General features: G+C 42.5%; 1 protein-coding gene across 4 annotated transcripts in view; it reads right to left on the bottom strand.

Moving 5' to 3' along the window:
- Nucleotides 1–14,725, bottom strand: part of wdr37 (WD repeat domain 37) — a 102,104-nt gene that overhangs the window by 68,813 nt on the left and 18,566 nt on the right. Inside the window, exon 1 of one of the 4 annotated variants that reach the window (XM_052016742.1) lies at nucleotides 5,073–5,093. The exons of the other annotated variants lie outside the window; for them this stretch is intronic. Coding sequence (XP_051872702.1) covers nucleotides 5,073–5,078 — 6 coding nt within the window. The 5' untranslated portion in view covers nucleotides 5,079–5,093. Of the gene's footprint in view, nucleotides 1–5,072; nucleotides 5,094–14,725 lie in introns of those variants that run through there. 4 annotated transcript variants of the gene reach the window in all.

Below are 14,725 nucleotides of genomic sequence, written 5' to 3'. Positions count from 1 at the left end.
ACTAGGTTGTCGTGGGATATCAAATTACAATACTTTTGTAATGACAATGTATTAACATTTTACTCAGACATCATTTCTCACTAACCTATAATAAAAAATGCATGATTTAGCAGTACATGGGCTTTCACTGTTCTCTTATTTTTACAAGAATGGAAGTAGGTTATTTCTGCTTTATTGCCAACATGAATCACCACTTCGGACAAGTACAATTAATTTTTATTAAGAGAAACAGATTATCACTGTTTTCCTCTTTTAAACTGAACAAAGTCTATCTAAATCAGTTTTTCAATACTTATTAGATTGATGAATCAAGTCTTCTGGAGCATATGGATAACAAAGACACTTTTATCAGACTATTTATTGACTACAGCTCCACCTTCACTACCATAATTTCAAACAAACTCATCTCCAAAATCCTTGACCCCTTTTCCAATACAGGAAAATTAGGGCCAGGTCTTTCAGAAATGATGTTGGTAAACAGTTCCATGAGAAGAAAGTGCAATTGATATTACATCATTACTTTTAAATTTACTTTTGTCTCAGCACCTCCCTCTGCAACTGGATCCTTGACTTCCTGACCGACACACTGCAATCAGTAAAGATAGGTAGCAACACCTGTCATTATCCTCACCATCATGATTATCCTCAACACTGGTGCCCTGCAAGGCTGCATCCTCAGCCCCTTACTTTACTCCCTATACACTCACTATTGTGGCCAGATTCTGCTCCAACTCCATCTACAAGTTCGCAGATGACACCACCTTAGTGGGCCAGATCTCAAGTAATGATGAATCAGAGTATAAGAAAAAGATGAAGAGCCTAGTGGCATGATGTCAAGACAAAACCTTTCACTCAACGTCAAGAAAAACAAAAGAGCTGGCCACCGACTTCAAGAAGCAAGGTAGAGCACACGTCCCTGTATGCATCAACGGTGCAGAGGTGGAGGTGGTTGAGAGCTTCAAGTTCCTAGGTGTAAATATCACCAATAGCTTGTCCTGGCCCAACCACATGGACGCTATGGCCAAGAAAGCACACCAGCGCCTCACTTCCTCAGAGGGCTAAGGAAATTCAGTATGTCCCCATTAACAATCACCAATTTTCATAGAGGCACCACAGAAGGCATCCTATCCGGATACGTCACAGCTTAGTATGGCAACTGCTCTGCCCAAGACCACAAACTGCAGAGTTATGGACGCAGCCCAGCACGTCACAAAAACCAGCCTCCCCTCCATGGATTGTGAACACTTCCCACAGTTTCGGGAAAGCAGCCAACACAATCAAAGACCTCTCCACCCCGGTCATTCTCTATTCTCCTCCTCCCCCACCCCTTTCCATCTGGCAAAAGGTACAAAAGCTTGAAAACACCACCAGGCTCAAGGACAGCTTCTAACCCACTGTTATGAGACTCTTGGACGGATCGCTTGCATATTAAAGGTGAACTCTGGGTCTCACAGAAACCCTTGCACCTTATTAACTGCCTGCAATGCATTTTCTCTAACTGTAACACTACTTTTGCATTCTGTTACTGTCTTTCCCTTTTTACTACCTCGATATACTTATGTGTTGAAATGATCTGTATGGATGCCATGTAAAACAAACTTTTCCACTGTATCTCAATATATGTGACAATAATAAACCAATTACCAATTAAAGAAATCCTGATGAGAAACAAAGGACTGCAGAAGGTGGAATATCTAGATGAAAAACACTTTGATGCTGGAGGAAGTCAGCAGGCCAGGCAGCATCCGTGGAGAAAAGCAGGCGGTCAACGTTTTGGGTCAGGACTCTTCTTCAGGACTAAAGATAGGAAAAGGGGAAGCCCAATACATAGGAGGGAAAAGCAGAGCAGTGATTGGTGGACAAAAGAGGGGAGGCGCAATGGGCACAAAGTGGTGATAGGTAGATGCAGGTAAGAGACAGTGATAGGCAGGTGCGGGGAGATGACGGGAGAGCAAATCCACCGGGGGATGGTGGAAAGGTGAGGAGCAAACAGGTAGAAGAAAAGACACAGGCTAGGAAAGGGAAGAAGAGGCATGGTTGGGGGGTGGGGGGGCTGCGGTTGAGGGGATTACTTAAAGCGGGAGATTCGATGTTTGTGCCATCAGGCTGCAAGGTTCCAAGATGGAAAACGAGGTGCTGTTCCTCCAGTTTGCGCTTGGACGTCTCCTGGAAGTGGAGGAGGCCGAGGACTGACATGTCTGTGATAGTGTGGGAGGGGGAGTTGAAGTAACTGGCAACGGGGAGATGCAGATCGTGGTTACAGACGGAGCGCAGGTGTTCTGCAAAACAGTCACCTAGTCTGCGTTTGGACTTACCAATGTAGAGGAAGCCACACTTGGAGCACTGAATGCAGTGGATGATATTAAGGGAGGTGCAGGTGAATCTCTGCCTCACCTGAAAGGACTGTCTGGGTCCCTGGATGGAGGTGATGTAGGGGCAGGTGTTGCACCTATGGCACTGTCGCCAGTCACTTCAACTCCCCCTCCATCACACATATGCCAGTCCTTGGCCTCCATCCCCCAGTAGATCTGCTCTCCCCTCCTTCCCCGCGCCTGCCTATCACTATCTCTTACCGGCATCGCCCTATCACCACCTTGTGCCCATTGCGCCTCCCCTCTTTTGTTCACACATCACTGCTCTGCTTTTCCTTCCTATATATTGGGCTTCCCCTTTTCCTATCTCCAGTCCTGAAGCAGGGTCCTGAACTGAAAATTGACCACCTGCTTTTCTCCACAGATGCTGCCTGGCCTGCTGAGTTCCTCCAGCATGATAGTGTTTTTCATAAAGAAATCCTGATAATGAATTTAATTTTCATTAACTTTGAGCAATATTCTTCTTTGGTATTAGTAATTTCACTGATCCACGGTTGATTTAATAACATCAGGAAATGTTCACTTCTAAGTTTGGCCAAACACACAAGTGGCTTTCAAAATTCAGTAACTTTGAACAGGATTCAGCATTCATTATGGGGAGAGAGCAGGAATATGGTATCGAGATAGATGATCAGCCATTATTGTAATGAATGGCAAAACAAGGTCAAAGAACAGATCTGCCTATTCTTGGTTCTGTTATCTGTGTTTCTATGTAAACCACAGAGTCCAAGCTCAACACTTCTCTGCTGCATTTAGGTCCTTCAACAACGTTGCTACAACTTCCTTGCACACATGTGTAATGTGTTATGCGAACTATGCAGATCTATTTACTCTAAAGTATTGCAGACTTCAAGGTAAGCTAGCAGAAGGGATAAAAGACTGGGAAGGTTGGGATGTATGCTTATTTAATAGATTATTCCAGTTTAAAAGATTGTACAAAGATAAGCCAATGTTTATTGGGAAAAATTCATCTATTTTATCTCATGATTATGTAATGATGAGAGTAATGGTACATAAGACATATTCATGATAATTTGGACTCCACACATTGAACAACTACAAAACGTAGGGCTATAATCCATTAAATTTAGGAGACTATTGGACAATAAAATTGAAGTTTTCAAGACATCAAGGAGAATTAACAAGGTAGCTGGAAACAATTTCCCCTTGTTGTACAATATAGAAAATTAGGGCCAGGCCTTTCAGAAATTATATTAGGAAACAGTTCCATGAGAAGAAAGTGCAATTGATATCACAACAATCATTTCTTTTAAATTCATGATTGATAGGATATTGAAAACCAAAAAATTAAAAGTCATGGGAAAAAACTGGATTAAAAGGGGAATATTTCACAGACCAGCCATATCATCACTGAAAGTTCAAGGGGCTTAATATCTTGCTGCTGTACCTATGTTCCTCTTAAGAAACAGTCTTCTTCACTGTGCTGTGTGGTGCTTTTATGCCACTTTTCTATTATTAATACTGACATACTGTAATAGATATAATGCTGTATTAACTAAAGAAACATTTATCATGATTAAATGTTAATACAACTTAAAGTAGCAAAAAATGAAATAAATGTATATTTTGACAACAAATTAAACTTTTCTTCTTCAACAGCACATATTTCAGAATGTCCTGTTTTTATTCCCTTCTGTTTGCCATCGCAAACCATAATACTGAACTGGTAGATTAATTACTAGCGAACTGACAGCAATATTCCCAATCAAGCTGAACACTCGCTATGTTTAGTGTACATGAGAAGAACCGATAGATTCATCCAAAACCAATCGCGAACTGTAAACTGCAAAGGTTTTGACTATAATACATTGAAAATGGAGAGCCAATGGAATTAGCAAGATGATAGGGGAATTGAGCACACAGGTGAATTCTTGATCCATGGATTAGGGAGCAAAGCAGTTTTTCCATTCAAAGTAGTTTCGGATTATCTTCAATCTGTCAGGTAATTCTGCAGGAGAAACAAGATGTTCCCAAGTAGAGTAATAAGCAAAATGTAGCTCAGTCCAATCAGATCCAGCTGTGAAGCAGGGAAGTCATGCAACGGCTACATTCAAGCTTCCGGCCATCAAACCAGAGGAATGGAAGTGGGAATTGTACAAAGTAATAAACATCTTAAATTTATAACAACCTAGCAAACTGAACTGGAAAACAGTGATGAATAGCAACACACAGTTCTGTAGTGGATGCAAGATCTTATTTTATTTATACTGAAACAGAAGAAAAATGTGACACCATTATACCCCCACCCCTGACAAGAGCGTTTGGAAAGCGTTCAAGACAAACGCATTGCAGCTGGACAGTTTGGTTGGGATTTGATTACTCTGCACAAGAATAATTCAAGATTACATATTAAAAAGATAACAAAGCAAATATTCAACATCTTTACAGCTCCACAAACATCCCACGTGGTATCCCACGTCAAAAAAAGCTGAGTCTCAAACATCATGAGGTTCAGCAACATAACAGCAAGTCACACTTTACAATCACTAGTCTTAAACAACAGTCTTTCTGTTGAGGTTACAAAACTAAGCCTTTGTCAAGTCCTTTTCCTTGCATATTTGAAAGTATGCAAGTATTCCAAAGGAAAAACATTCAAATTTAATACAAAAGCAAAGATATTGACATACAAGGCAACATTAAACAAGTCACACCATCTTCAAACTACTGATTCTCTCTTACCTCCATATTAACTCCAAGTCACGACTAGAAATCAATGAGAATAAGACAAACATGAGCAGAAACAGTCCTTGCTAGCTTTGTATCAAAACTGTGCCGCAATTTGCAGTGAAAAATTTTCCCTGGTGAACTGCAGAAAGCATTTGCAGAGAACAGGATAGCGATCAAAGAACAAACGTTCTCGTCAAAACCAACTTAGCTATTCTCTATCCTGTCAACACCATATATAAGCACACATTGAAAAGAGGAATTAGCAAACACAACACTCTTAACTAAGCCACAAAATCATGCGGTTGAAGGTAAAAGTCGCCTTAGTAACCATTAATAATGACAGCATTCAGCAGGCAAGAAACAGCACACTGCTTTTGCAAAGGTTGATTTTCTGTTCACACAATAAAATAGCTTCGATATATACTGAAAAAAACCAAGCCTCCAATTAAATTGGTCTCACTCGTCTAACTATTTATGACGCTGGTGGAAATATAACAAGAACAGTCATAAAATTTCACTCAATTAACTTGATACAAGACTGTAATTCAAGTGTAAAAGCTTAGAAAATAACAATCAAAACAATTTTAGAAAAACTTGCAATGGTACAACAATTTTTTTTATTAAAAATATCCCAAGTTACTTCACAGGAGCATTATCTGACAAAAATGTATACATAGCCAGATAAAGAGTATACAAAATATAATGATTAAATTATTGTGTTAAGAATTGTTTAAAAAGGAGAACAAGGTGGGAAAACAATGTACTTTGGAGAGGGAATTCCCAAGCTCATGCCTGAAGGCAAGGAAAAGGGAATAGGAAGTGCAAATAACCTGAACTTGAAGGAGTAATTCAGCAGAAAGTTATAAAAGTAACATTTACTTGTAGAAGCAGAGGTACTTAATGAGTGAATTACACTGGACTTTACCAAGGAATACGATGCTGCTGGAGTGCCAGTAAAGGAAGGTGCAAATAAGATCCTGTAGGGGCTAAGAACTGATTAAGTCCAAGAAAGGCTAGTTGTACTTAAACAAGATACATCACCTAGTCCAGATAGGATACATACTAGATTGCGAAGGAAAGTGAGGGGAAAAAAAAAATTAGAGGATTTTCTTTTTTATTCATTTTCATTATCTGGCTGTCTTGGCAAGGCCAGCATTTATTGACCATCCATGATTGCTCTTGAGAAGGAGGTGGCCTTACACTACTGTAGCCCTTTTGAAGGTATTCTCACATTGCAGTTAGGCAGGGAGCACCAGGCAATGTATTTCCAAGTCTGGATGGTGTGCGACTTAGAGAGGAACCAGCAAAGAATTCTTTTCACATGCACCTACTGCCCTTGTCTTTTTTGGTGGTAGAAGTAGCAAGGTTGGGAGATACTGTCAGAGTAGCCTGGTCAATAACTGCAGTGCGTTTTGTAGATGCTACACAATCCAAACATCCCGCACCAATAATGGAAAGAATGAATTTTTACAGTGGTTAATGGAATGCCAAACAGGGAGGCTGCTTTGTCCTAGATAACATTGAGCCTCTTGCGAGTTGCTGGCAGTGTACTCATCCAGGGAAGTGCAAGACATTCCACCATGTTCTGATAATGCCCTGTAGATGGTGAAGAGACCGAGATGACAAGACGCAAGTCATTCATGACAGGATACCCAGTCTCTGACTTGCTCTTGTAACCATGGTACTTCTATGGTTGGTCCAGTTGTGCTTCTGGTCAATGATGACCCCTCAGAATGCTGAGAATGAGGGACGATGGTAGTACTATTGATTATCAAGAAAAGGCAGTTAGACCCTCGGTGTTGAAGATGGTCATCACCTGGCACATTTGTGATGCAAATGTTAATTGTCTCTGATCAGCCCATGTCCAAATGTTGTCTGGTATAACTGCATTCCGGTTTTGGTAGCTTCATTTTCTGAAGAGTTAGTAACAGAACTGAACATTGCACATTCATCAGTAAGTATCCCCACTTCAGACCTATGATGTTTGGCACATCACTAGGGAAGCAATTGAAGATGGTTGGGCCTCAGATACTGCCGTAAGAAACTTCTGTAGTGATGTCCTGGAGCTGGGATGACAGACTTCCAACAACCATAACCATCTTCTTTTATGCAAGGTATAAATCTGACCATTGGAGTGTTTCCCCTTGATGCCCAACTTCAGTTTGACCATGGTGCCTAGATGCCACAATAAGTTTAACAGAAGCATGAAAACCAGGAGTTGAAATAAACCATTCAGCCCTTCAAACCTGTCCCACCATTCAATATAATCATGGCTGATACAAACATATCAATATCATATTTGCACTTGATGCCTTTTGTGCTAGAAATCTATTCTTCTTAAATACATTCAGCAACTTGGTCTCCACTGCCTACTGTGGTAAAGAATTCCATTGAAGGTTAATTACCCAAGTGAAGAATTTTTACTTCAATTCAATTCCAAACCTTTTGCCCTGCATCTTGAGATAGAATCTGATTCCAGACCTCCTCCACAGAACATAACAGCACAGTACAGGACCTTCGGCCCACGACATTGTGCCCACATTTTAACCCACTCCAAGATCTATCTAACTCTTCCTTCCCCCATAGCCCTCCATTTTTCTGTCATTCATGCGGCTATCTGAAAGTCTCTTAAATGTCCCTGATGTATCTGCCTCCACAACCTCTGCCGGCAGTGCGTTCCATGCACCCACCACTCTCCGTGTAAAATCCCCTAAACCTTTCTCCAATCACCTTAAAATTATGCCCCACCGTGTTAGACATTTTCACCCTGGGAAAACGTCTCTGACTGTCCACTCGATCTATGCCTCATCATCTTATACACCTCTATCAAGTCAGCTCTCATCCTCCTCCTCTCCAAAGAGAAAAGCCCCAGCTCACTCAATCTCTCCTCATAAGACATGGTCTCCAATCCAGGCAACATCCTGGTAAATCTCCTCTGTACCCTCTCTAAAGCTTCTACATCCTTCCTATAATGAGGTGACCAGAATGGAACACAATACTCTGTGTGGTCTAACCAGAGTTCTATAGAGCTGCAACATTGCCTCCCAGCTCTTGAACTCAATACCCTGACTAATGAAGGCCAACACTCCATACACCTTCTTAACAACCCTACCGACCTGCGTGGTAACCTTGAGGGATCTATGGACGTGGACCCCAAGATCACTCTGTTCCTCCACACTGCCAAGAGTCCTGTCACTAACCTTGTAATTCTACCTTCAAATTTGAACTTCCAAAATGTATCACTTCACACTTTTCCAGGTTGAACTCCATCTGCTACTTCTCAGCCCAGCTCTGCATCCTATCAATGACCTGTTGTAATCAACAGCAACCTTCTACACTATTCACAACACCACAAACCCTCGTATCATCAGCAAACGTACTACCCACCCTTCCACTTCCTCCTCCAAGTCATTTATAAAAATCACAAAGAGCAGGGGTCCCAGAACAGATCCCTGCAGAACACCACCGGTCACCGACCTCCAGGCAGAATACGCTCCATCTACCACCATCCTCTGCCTTCTATGGGCGAGCCAATCTGAATTCACATAGCCAAGATTCCCTGGATCCCATGCCTCCTGACTTTCTGAATGAGCCTTCCATGAGGAACCTTATCAAATGCCTTACTAAAATCCATGTACACCACATCCACTGCTCTACCTTCATCAATATGTTTTGTCACATCCTCAAAGCATTCAATCAATCAGGCTCATCAGGCACAACCTGCCCCTCACAAAGCCATGCTGACTGTCCTTAATCAGCCGATACTTTTCCAAATACCCATAAGTTCTGAGTCTAAGAATCTTATCCAGCAATTTGCCCACCACCGAAGTAAGACTCACTGGTCTGTAATTCCCAGGGTTATCCCTACTCCCTTTCTTGAACAAAGGAACAACATTTGCCACCCTCCAATCATCTGGCCCTACTACTAGCGCCAGTGAGGACGCAAAGATCATCGCCAAAGGCGCAGCAATCTCTTCCCTCGCTTCCCGTAATAATCTCAGATATATCCTGTCCGACCCCGGTGACTTATCTATCCTAATGTTTTTCAAAAGTTTCCTCACATCGACATACCCTAGTGTATCAGCCTGTTGTACGCCATCTTCACAAATGTCAAGGTCTATCTCTGGTGAATGCTGAAGCAAAGTATTCATTAAGGACCTCCCCTACTTCTTCCAACTCCAGGCACGTTTCCTCCTTTATCCCTGATTGGTCCTACCCTCACTAGTCATCCTCCTATTCTTCACAAACATGTAGAACGCCTTGGGGTTTTCCTTAATCCTACTCACTAAGGCCTTCTAACGCCCCTTTATAGCTCTCCTGAGTCCATTCTTAAGCTCCCTCCTGGCTACCTTGTAACTCTCCAGAGCCCTGTCTGAACCATGCTTTCTTAACCTCAGGTAAGCTTTTTTCCTCTTGATATTCTACATGGCTTGTCAACCACAGTTCTTTCACTCTACCATCCTTACCCTGCCTCAATGGGACAAACCTATCCAGAAGGCCATGCAAGTACTCTCTACATAACCTCCATATTTCCGCTGTGCACTTCCCCAAGAACATCTGTTCCCAATTTACACTCCCAAGTTCCTGCCTAATAGCATCATAATTCTGCCTCCCGCAATTAAATACTTTCCCATATCATCTGTTCCTATCCCTCTCCAAGGCCATGGTAAAGGTCAAGGAGTTATGGTCACCGTCTCCAAAATGCTCTCCCACCAAGAGATCTGAAACCTGATCAGGCTCATTGCTTAGTACCAGGTCCAGAATGGCCTCTCCTCTAGTCGGCCTGTCCACATACTGTGTCAGGAATCCTTCCTGGACACACCTAACAAACTCTGTCCCATCTAACCCCTTTACTCTAAGGAGGTGCCAATCAAGATTAGGGAAGTGGAAATCACCCATGACAACAACCCTGTTATTTTTACATCTCTCCAAAATCTGCCTCCTGATCTGCTCCTCAGTGTCTCTGCTGCTATTGGGGGGCTCGGTATAATACTCCCAATAGAGTGATTGCTCCCTTCCTGTTTCTGACTTCTACCCACGCTGACTGAGTGGACAATTCCTCCAGGACATCCTCCCTTTCTGCAGCTGTGACACTGTCCCTGATCAAAGCCACTCCCCCACCTCTTTTACCTCCGTCCCTGTCCCTTTTGAAACATCTAAACCCTGGAATATCCAGCAGCCATTCCTGCCCTTGTAACAGCCAAGTCTCTGTAATGGCCACCACGTCATACTTCCATGTACTTACCCATGCTCTGAGTTCATCACCCTTGTTCCTGATACTTCTTGCATTAAAATAGACACACTTCAATCCATCCAACTGACTGCAATTTTGCCCTTTCAAACACTTATCCTTTCTCACAGTCTTCCTACACACTGCATCTGCTTGTACACTAAATGCACCAACCTCTGACCTATCACTCTGGTTCCCATCCCCCTGCCAAACTAGTTTAAACCCTCCCCAACAGTTCTAGCAAACCTGCCTGCAAGAATATTGGTCCCCCTCCAGTTCAGGTGTAACCTGTCCCTTTTGTACAGGTCGTACCTTCCCCAGAAGAGATCCCAATGATCAACAAATCTGAAACCCTGTCCCCTGCACCAATTCCTTAGCCATGCATTCATCTGCCATATCAACCTATTCTTACCTTCAAGGGCGTGTGGCACAAGCAGCAATCCAGAGATTACTACCCTTGAGGTCCTGCTTTTCAGCTTCCTACCTAGCTCCCTATATTCCCTCTTCAGGACCTCATCTCTTTTCCTACATCATTAGTACCAATATGTACCACGACCACTGGCTGTTCGCCCTCCGCCTTCAGAATGCTGTGGACCCGATCCGAGATGTCCCTGACCCTGGCAGCCGGGAGGCAACATACCATCCTCCAGAGCCAGGGAAAACATCCTTCCTGCATACACCTTGGCAAGCCCAGTCAGAATTGTGTATGCTTCAATGAGATCTCCTCTCATTCTTCAAAGCTGAAGAGAATGCAGGCCTGGTCAACCCAATCTCTCCTGATATGACAGTTCTGTCATCCCACACTTCAAGGCACATGGCCCAAAACTGCACACAATACTTCTGGTGTGGTCTCACCAAGGCCCTCTTTAATCAAAGCAAGACATCCTTGCTCATGCAATGAAGGCCAACATGCCATTTGCTTTCTTACCTGCATGTTTGCTTTAAGTGACTGGTGTACAATGACACCCAGATCCCTTTATACATTAACATTTCCCAATCACCATTTACATAATATTCTGCCTTTGTTTTTCCTACCAAAGTGGATACCCTCATATTTATCCAAGTTACACTGCATCTTTCATATATTTGCTGACTCACTAAATTTGTCTGTTTCACCTTAATATCTCTGTATCTTCATTGCAATCCACCCCCCACCAGTTTACCGTAATGATTGCCAGAAGAACAGAATATAAAAAAAAGGGAAGTCATGATTCAGTTGAACAAGGCTAGAGTAGTGTATACTGTGTTAATCTTATTTAAGGAAGGATATCAATGCTTTGGAAGCAATTCAGGTTTATTGGGTTGATGCCAAGAAAGGGCAAGTTCTCTTGTGAGCAAAGGAGGTAGGGTAGACCTCCTCATCAGTGTTTAGAGGTGTACAAAATATTAAGAGGAATAGATAGAGTGGACAGCCAGCACCTCTTTCCCAGGGCACCAATGCTCAATACAAGACAGTATGGCTTTAAAGTAATGGGTGGGAAGTTCAAAGGAGATATCAGAGGAAGGTTTTTTACCCAGAGAGACGTTGGGGCATGGAATGCGTTGCCTGGGAAGGTGGTGGAGGCAGGTGCATTGGTCAAATTCAAGAGATTAAAATAGAGGGATATGTGGGAGGAAGGGGTTAGATAGTCTTAGGCGAGGTTTAAAGGTCAGCACAACATTGTGGGCCAAAGGGCCTGTATTGTGCTCTACTGTTCTACGACTCTATGAACCTGATGGGGTTCAGAAGAGCAAGAGATGGCCTGACTGAAACATTTAAGATCCTGATGGGTCTTGACAGAGTGGATGTGGAGAGGATGGTACTTCTTGCAGGATAATCCAGAACTGTTTAAACAAGGGTTTGCCCATTAAAGACAGAGATGGGGCATTCTTTTTCCTCTTAGATGAGGAGTCTTTAGAACTCTCTTCCTCAAAGGACGTCATTATAAGTCGATGGTGAAGCCGCACTTGGAGTACTATGTACAGGTTTGGTCACCCTGTTATAGGAAAGACGTGGTTAAACTGGAAAGAGTGCAGAAAAGATTTACAAGGATGTTGCCAGGATTAGGGGAGCTGAGTTATAGGGGATGTTGGCCAGGCTAGGTCTTTATTCCTTGGAACATAGGAGAATGAGGGGCAACCTTACAGAAACATTTAAAATTATGAGAGGCATAAGGTCGATGGTAACAGTAGTTTCCCCAGGGTAGGGGAATCCAAAACTAGGGGGCATAGATCTAAGATGAGAGGGGAAAGATTCAAAAAGGACTTGGAGCAAATATTTCATGCAGACGGTGGTGAGTAGATGGAACGAGCTGCCCAAGAAAGTAGTTTAGGCAGGTACAATTGCATAATTTAAGAAACACTTGGATAGTGTTAAGGTGGAGAGGTGGGGCTTAGAGGGATATGGCCCAAATTCAGGAAACTAGGACCAGCTGGGTGGAGACTGTGGTCGGCGTGGACTCGTGTGGCCAAAGGCCCCGTATCCATGCTGTATTGCTCTGTGACGGTGAAAGCAAAGCTTTGAATATATTTGTGGCAGTGGTAGGTACTCAATAAGCAAGGGAGTAAAAGATTGTCGCAAGTAGATGGGAATATCGAGTTGAGGTTACAATCAGACCAGCTGTCCTTTTTTGTTATATAAACAGAGCAGGATTGCAGTGCTGAGTGGCCGACTCTTGATCCCAAGTCATATGTTCATAAGGTCTTCAATAGGATGGAATGCAAGTGAGATTAAAATAACCAAATGGATGATACTGCAGGATAAAAAGAATGTGCTAATGGGACAAATTAGGGAACAAATGATTAGTCAGGAGAACACGCGAGTAAAATGAATCATTATCTGAAATTAGCAGTTGAAAATACCGAACCCTGCAAAGTGAAATAAAATGCTGCAAGTGCTGAATATCTGACACTGATGAACTCAATATTGAGCACAGGTGTCTGTAATGTATCATTTTAGAAGATGAAGTTCTTCTCAAGTTTACACTGAGCACAGAGAAATCAGAGTGGGAGTAAGACTGAGAATTAAAAGAGATGTGCAACTGGAAGCTCAGGGTCACACTTACAGAACAAACAGAGGTGAAAGGGAGGAAAAGGGAAGATACTTTGGCTGGCAGTAGGTGGTTTTGGAAATTGTGGAGTATGATCCACTAAATGTTGAGGATTGTGAAGTGAAAGGAGAAGATGAAGGAAACCCTGTTCTCGTTATTAGAGGGAAGAGAAAGGGTGAATGAACTATCGCAAGAAGTGAATCAGGCACGATTGTGGCCCCGTGGACTGTGATGGAGAAAATTTCATGATTGAAGAGAAAGCAAGGCAATGACAAGAAACACTAGAATGGTGGAATAATTAGAAATGACGCAAGAACGAGAAACTTAAAGAATGAAATAGACTCCTTACAAGAAGGAGGGTAGGGATATGTGGTCAACCTTGCGGTGAAAATTAAGGGCTTGTAGTTTGCCCTCAAAGCCTGACCCCTGAAATGGAGAAAGATCGAGGAAAGAAACAATGAGAGAGGAGGATGAGAACACAAGGAAAGTTGATTCAATTTTCCTTTTCAGGGTGAGGGCAGAAGTTGAACTGATATAGTCTTTAATGGACTGCAAAATGCATGGAGGGAGACCACAGTAGGACTGAAACAATGCACAATCCACAAATCCCACCAAGAGGCAAACTTGAGCTAATAAAGGCTCCCAAAGTAACAATTTTTAATCGGGAACACGTCCAACATTTTGATTTCAGGATTCCAACATTCATAAGAGCTCAAGAAATAGGAACAGGATTGGGCATCAGGTCCTCCGAGCCTGCTCTGCCATTCAAGATCATGGCTGGTCCTCTGCCTCAGTGCTGGAAAATGGCAGTCTCACCATGTCCTTCGATTCCCTAACACCCAGAAATCTATCGGCCTTGGTTCTGAATGAACACAACGACTGAGCTGTAGATTCATACAGCACAGAAACAAGCCATTTGACCCACTAAGTCCATGCTGATTATCAAGCACCCATCCACACTAATCTTATTTAATTCTCCCCAAATTCCCATCAACTACTTAAAACTTATATTAATGACTTAAATGAAGGGGCAAAGTACTTTGCATCCAAGTTTACTGATGATACAAAGATAGGTGAAATATTAAGTTGTGAAGAGGAAATTAAAAAATGTACAAAGGGATATAAACAAATTAAATGTGTGGGCAAAAAGATGGCATACAGACTATAATGTACAAAAATGTGAGGAAGGAAAGAAATCATGTGCTTCTACAGAAGACTCAAAAGCTTGAGAGCACGTACCACCATGCTGAAGGACAGCTTCTATCCCTCTGTCATCAGACTCTTAAACTGACCTTTCGTATGCTAAAAGGCGATCTCCCAATCTACCTTGTCGTGGCAATTGCACTTAATTTGTCTACCTGCACTGCACTCCCTGTAATTGAAGCACTACATTCTGCATACTGTTT

The sequence above is a fragment of the Pristis pectinata genome, chromosome 5, assembly GCF_009764475.1.
Source record: "Pristis pectinata isolate sPriPec2 chromosome 5, sPriPec2.1.pri, whole genome shotgun sequence".
Taxonomy (NCBI): Eukaryota; Metazoa; Chordata; class Chondrichthyes; order Rhinopristiformes; family Pristidae; genus Pristis; species Pristis pectinata.
Note: the sequence above shows the minus strand (reverse complement) of the source record. Positions and strands in the feature narration are given on the sequence as shown.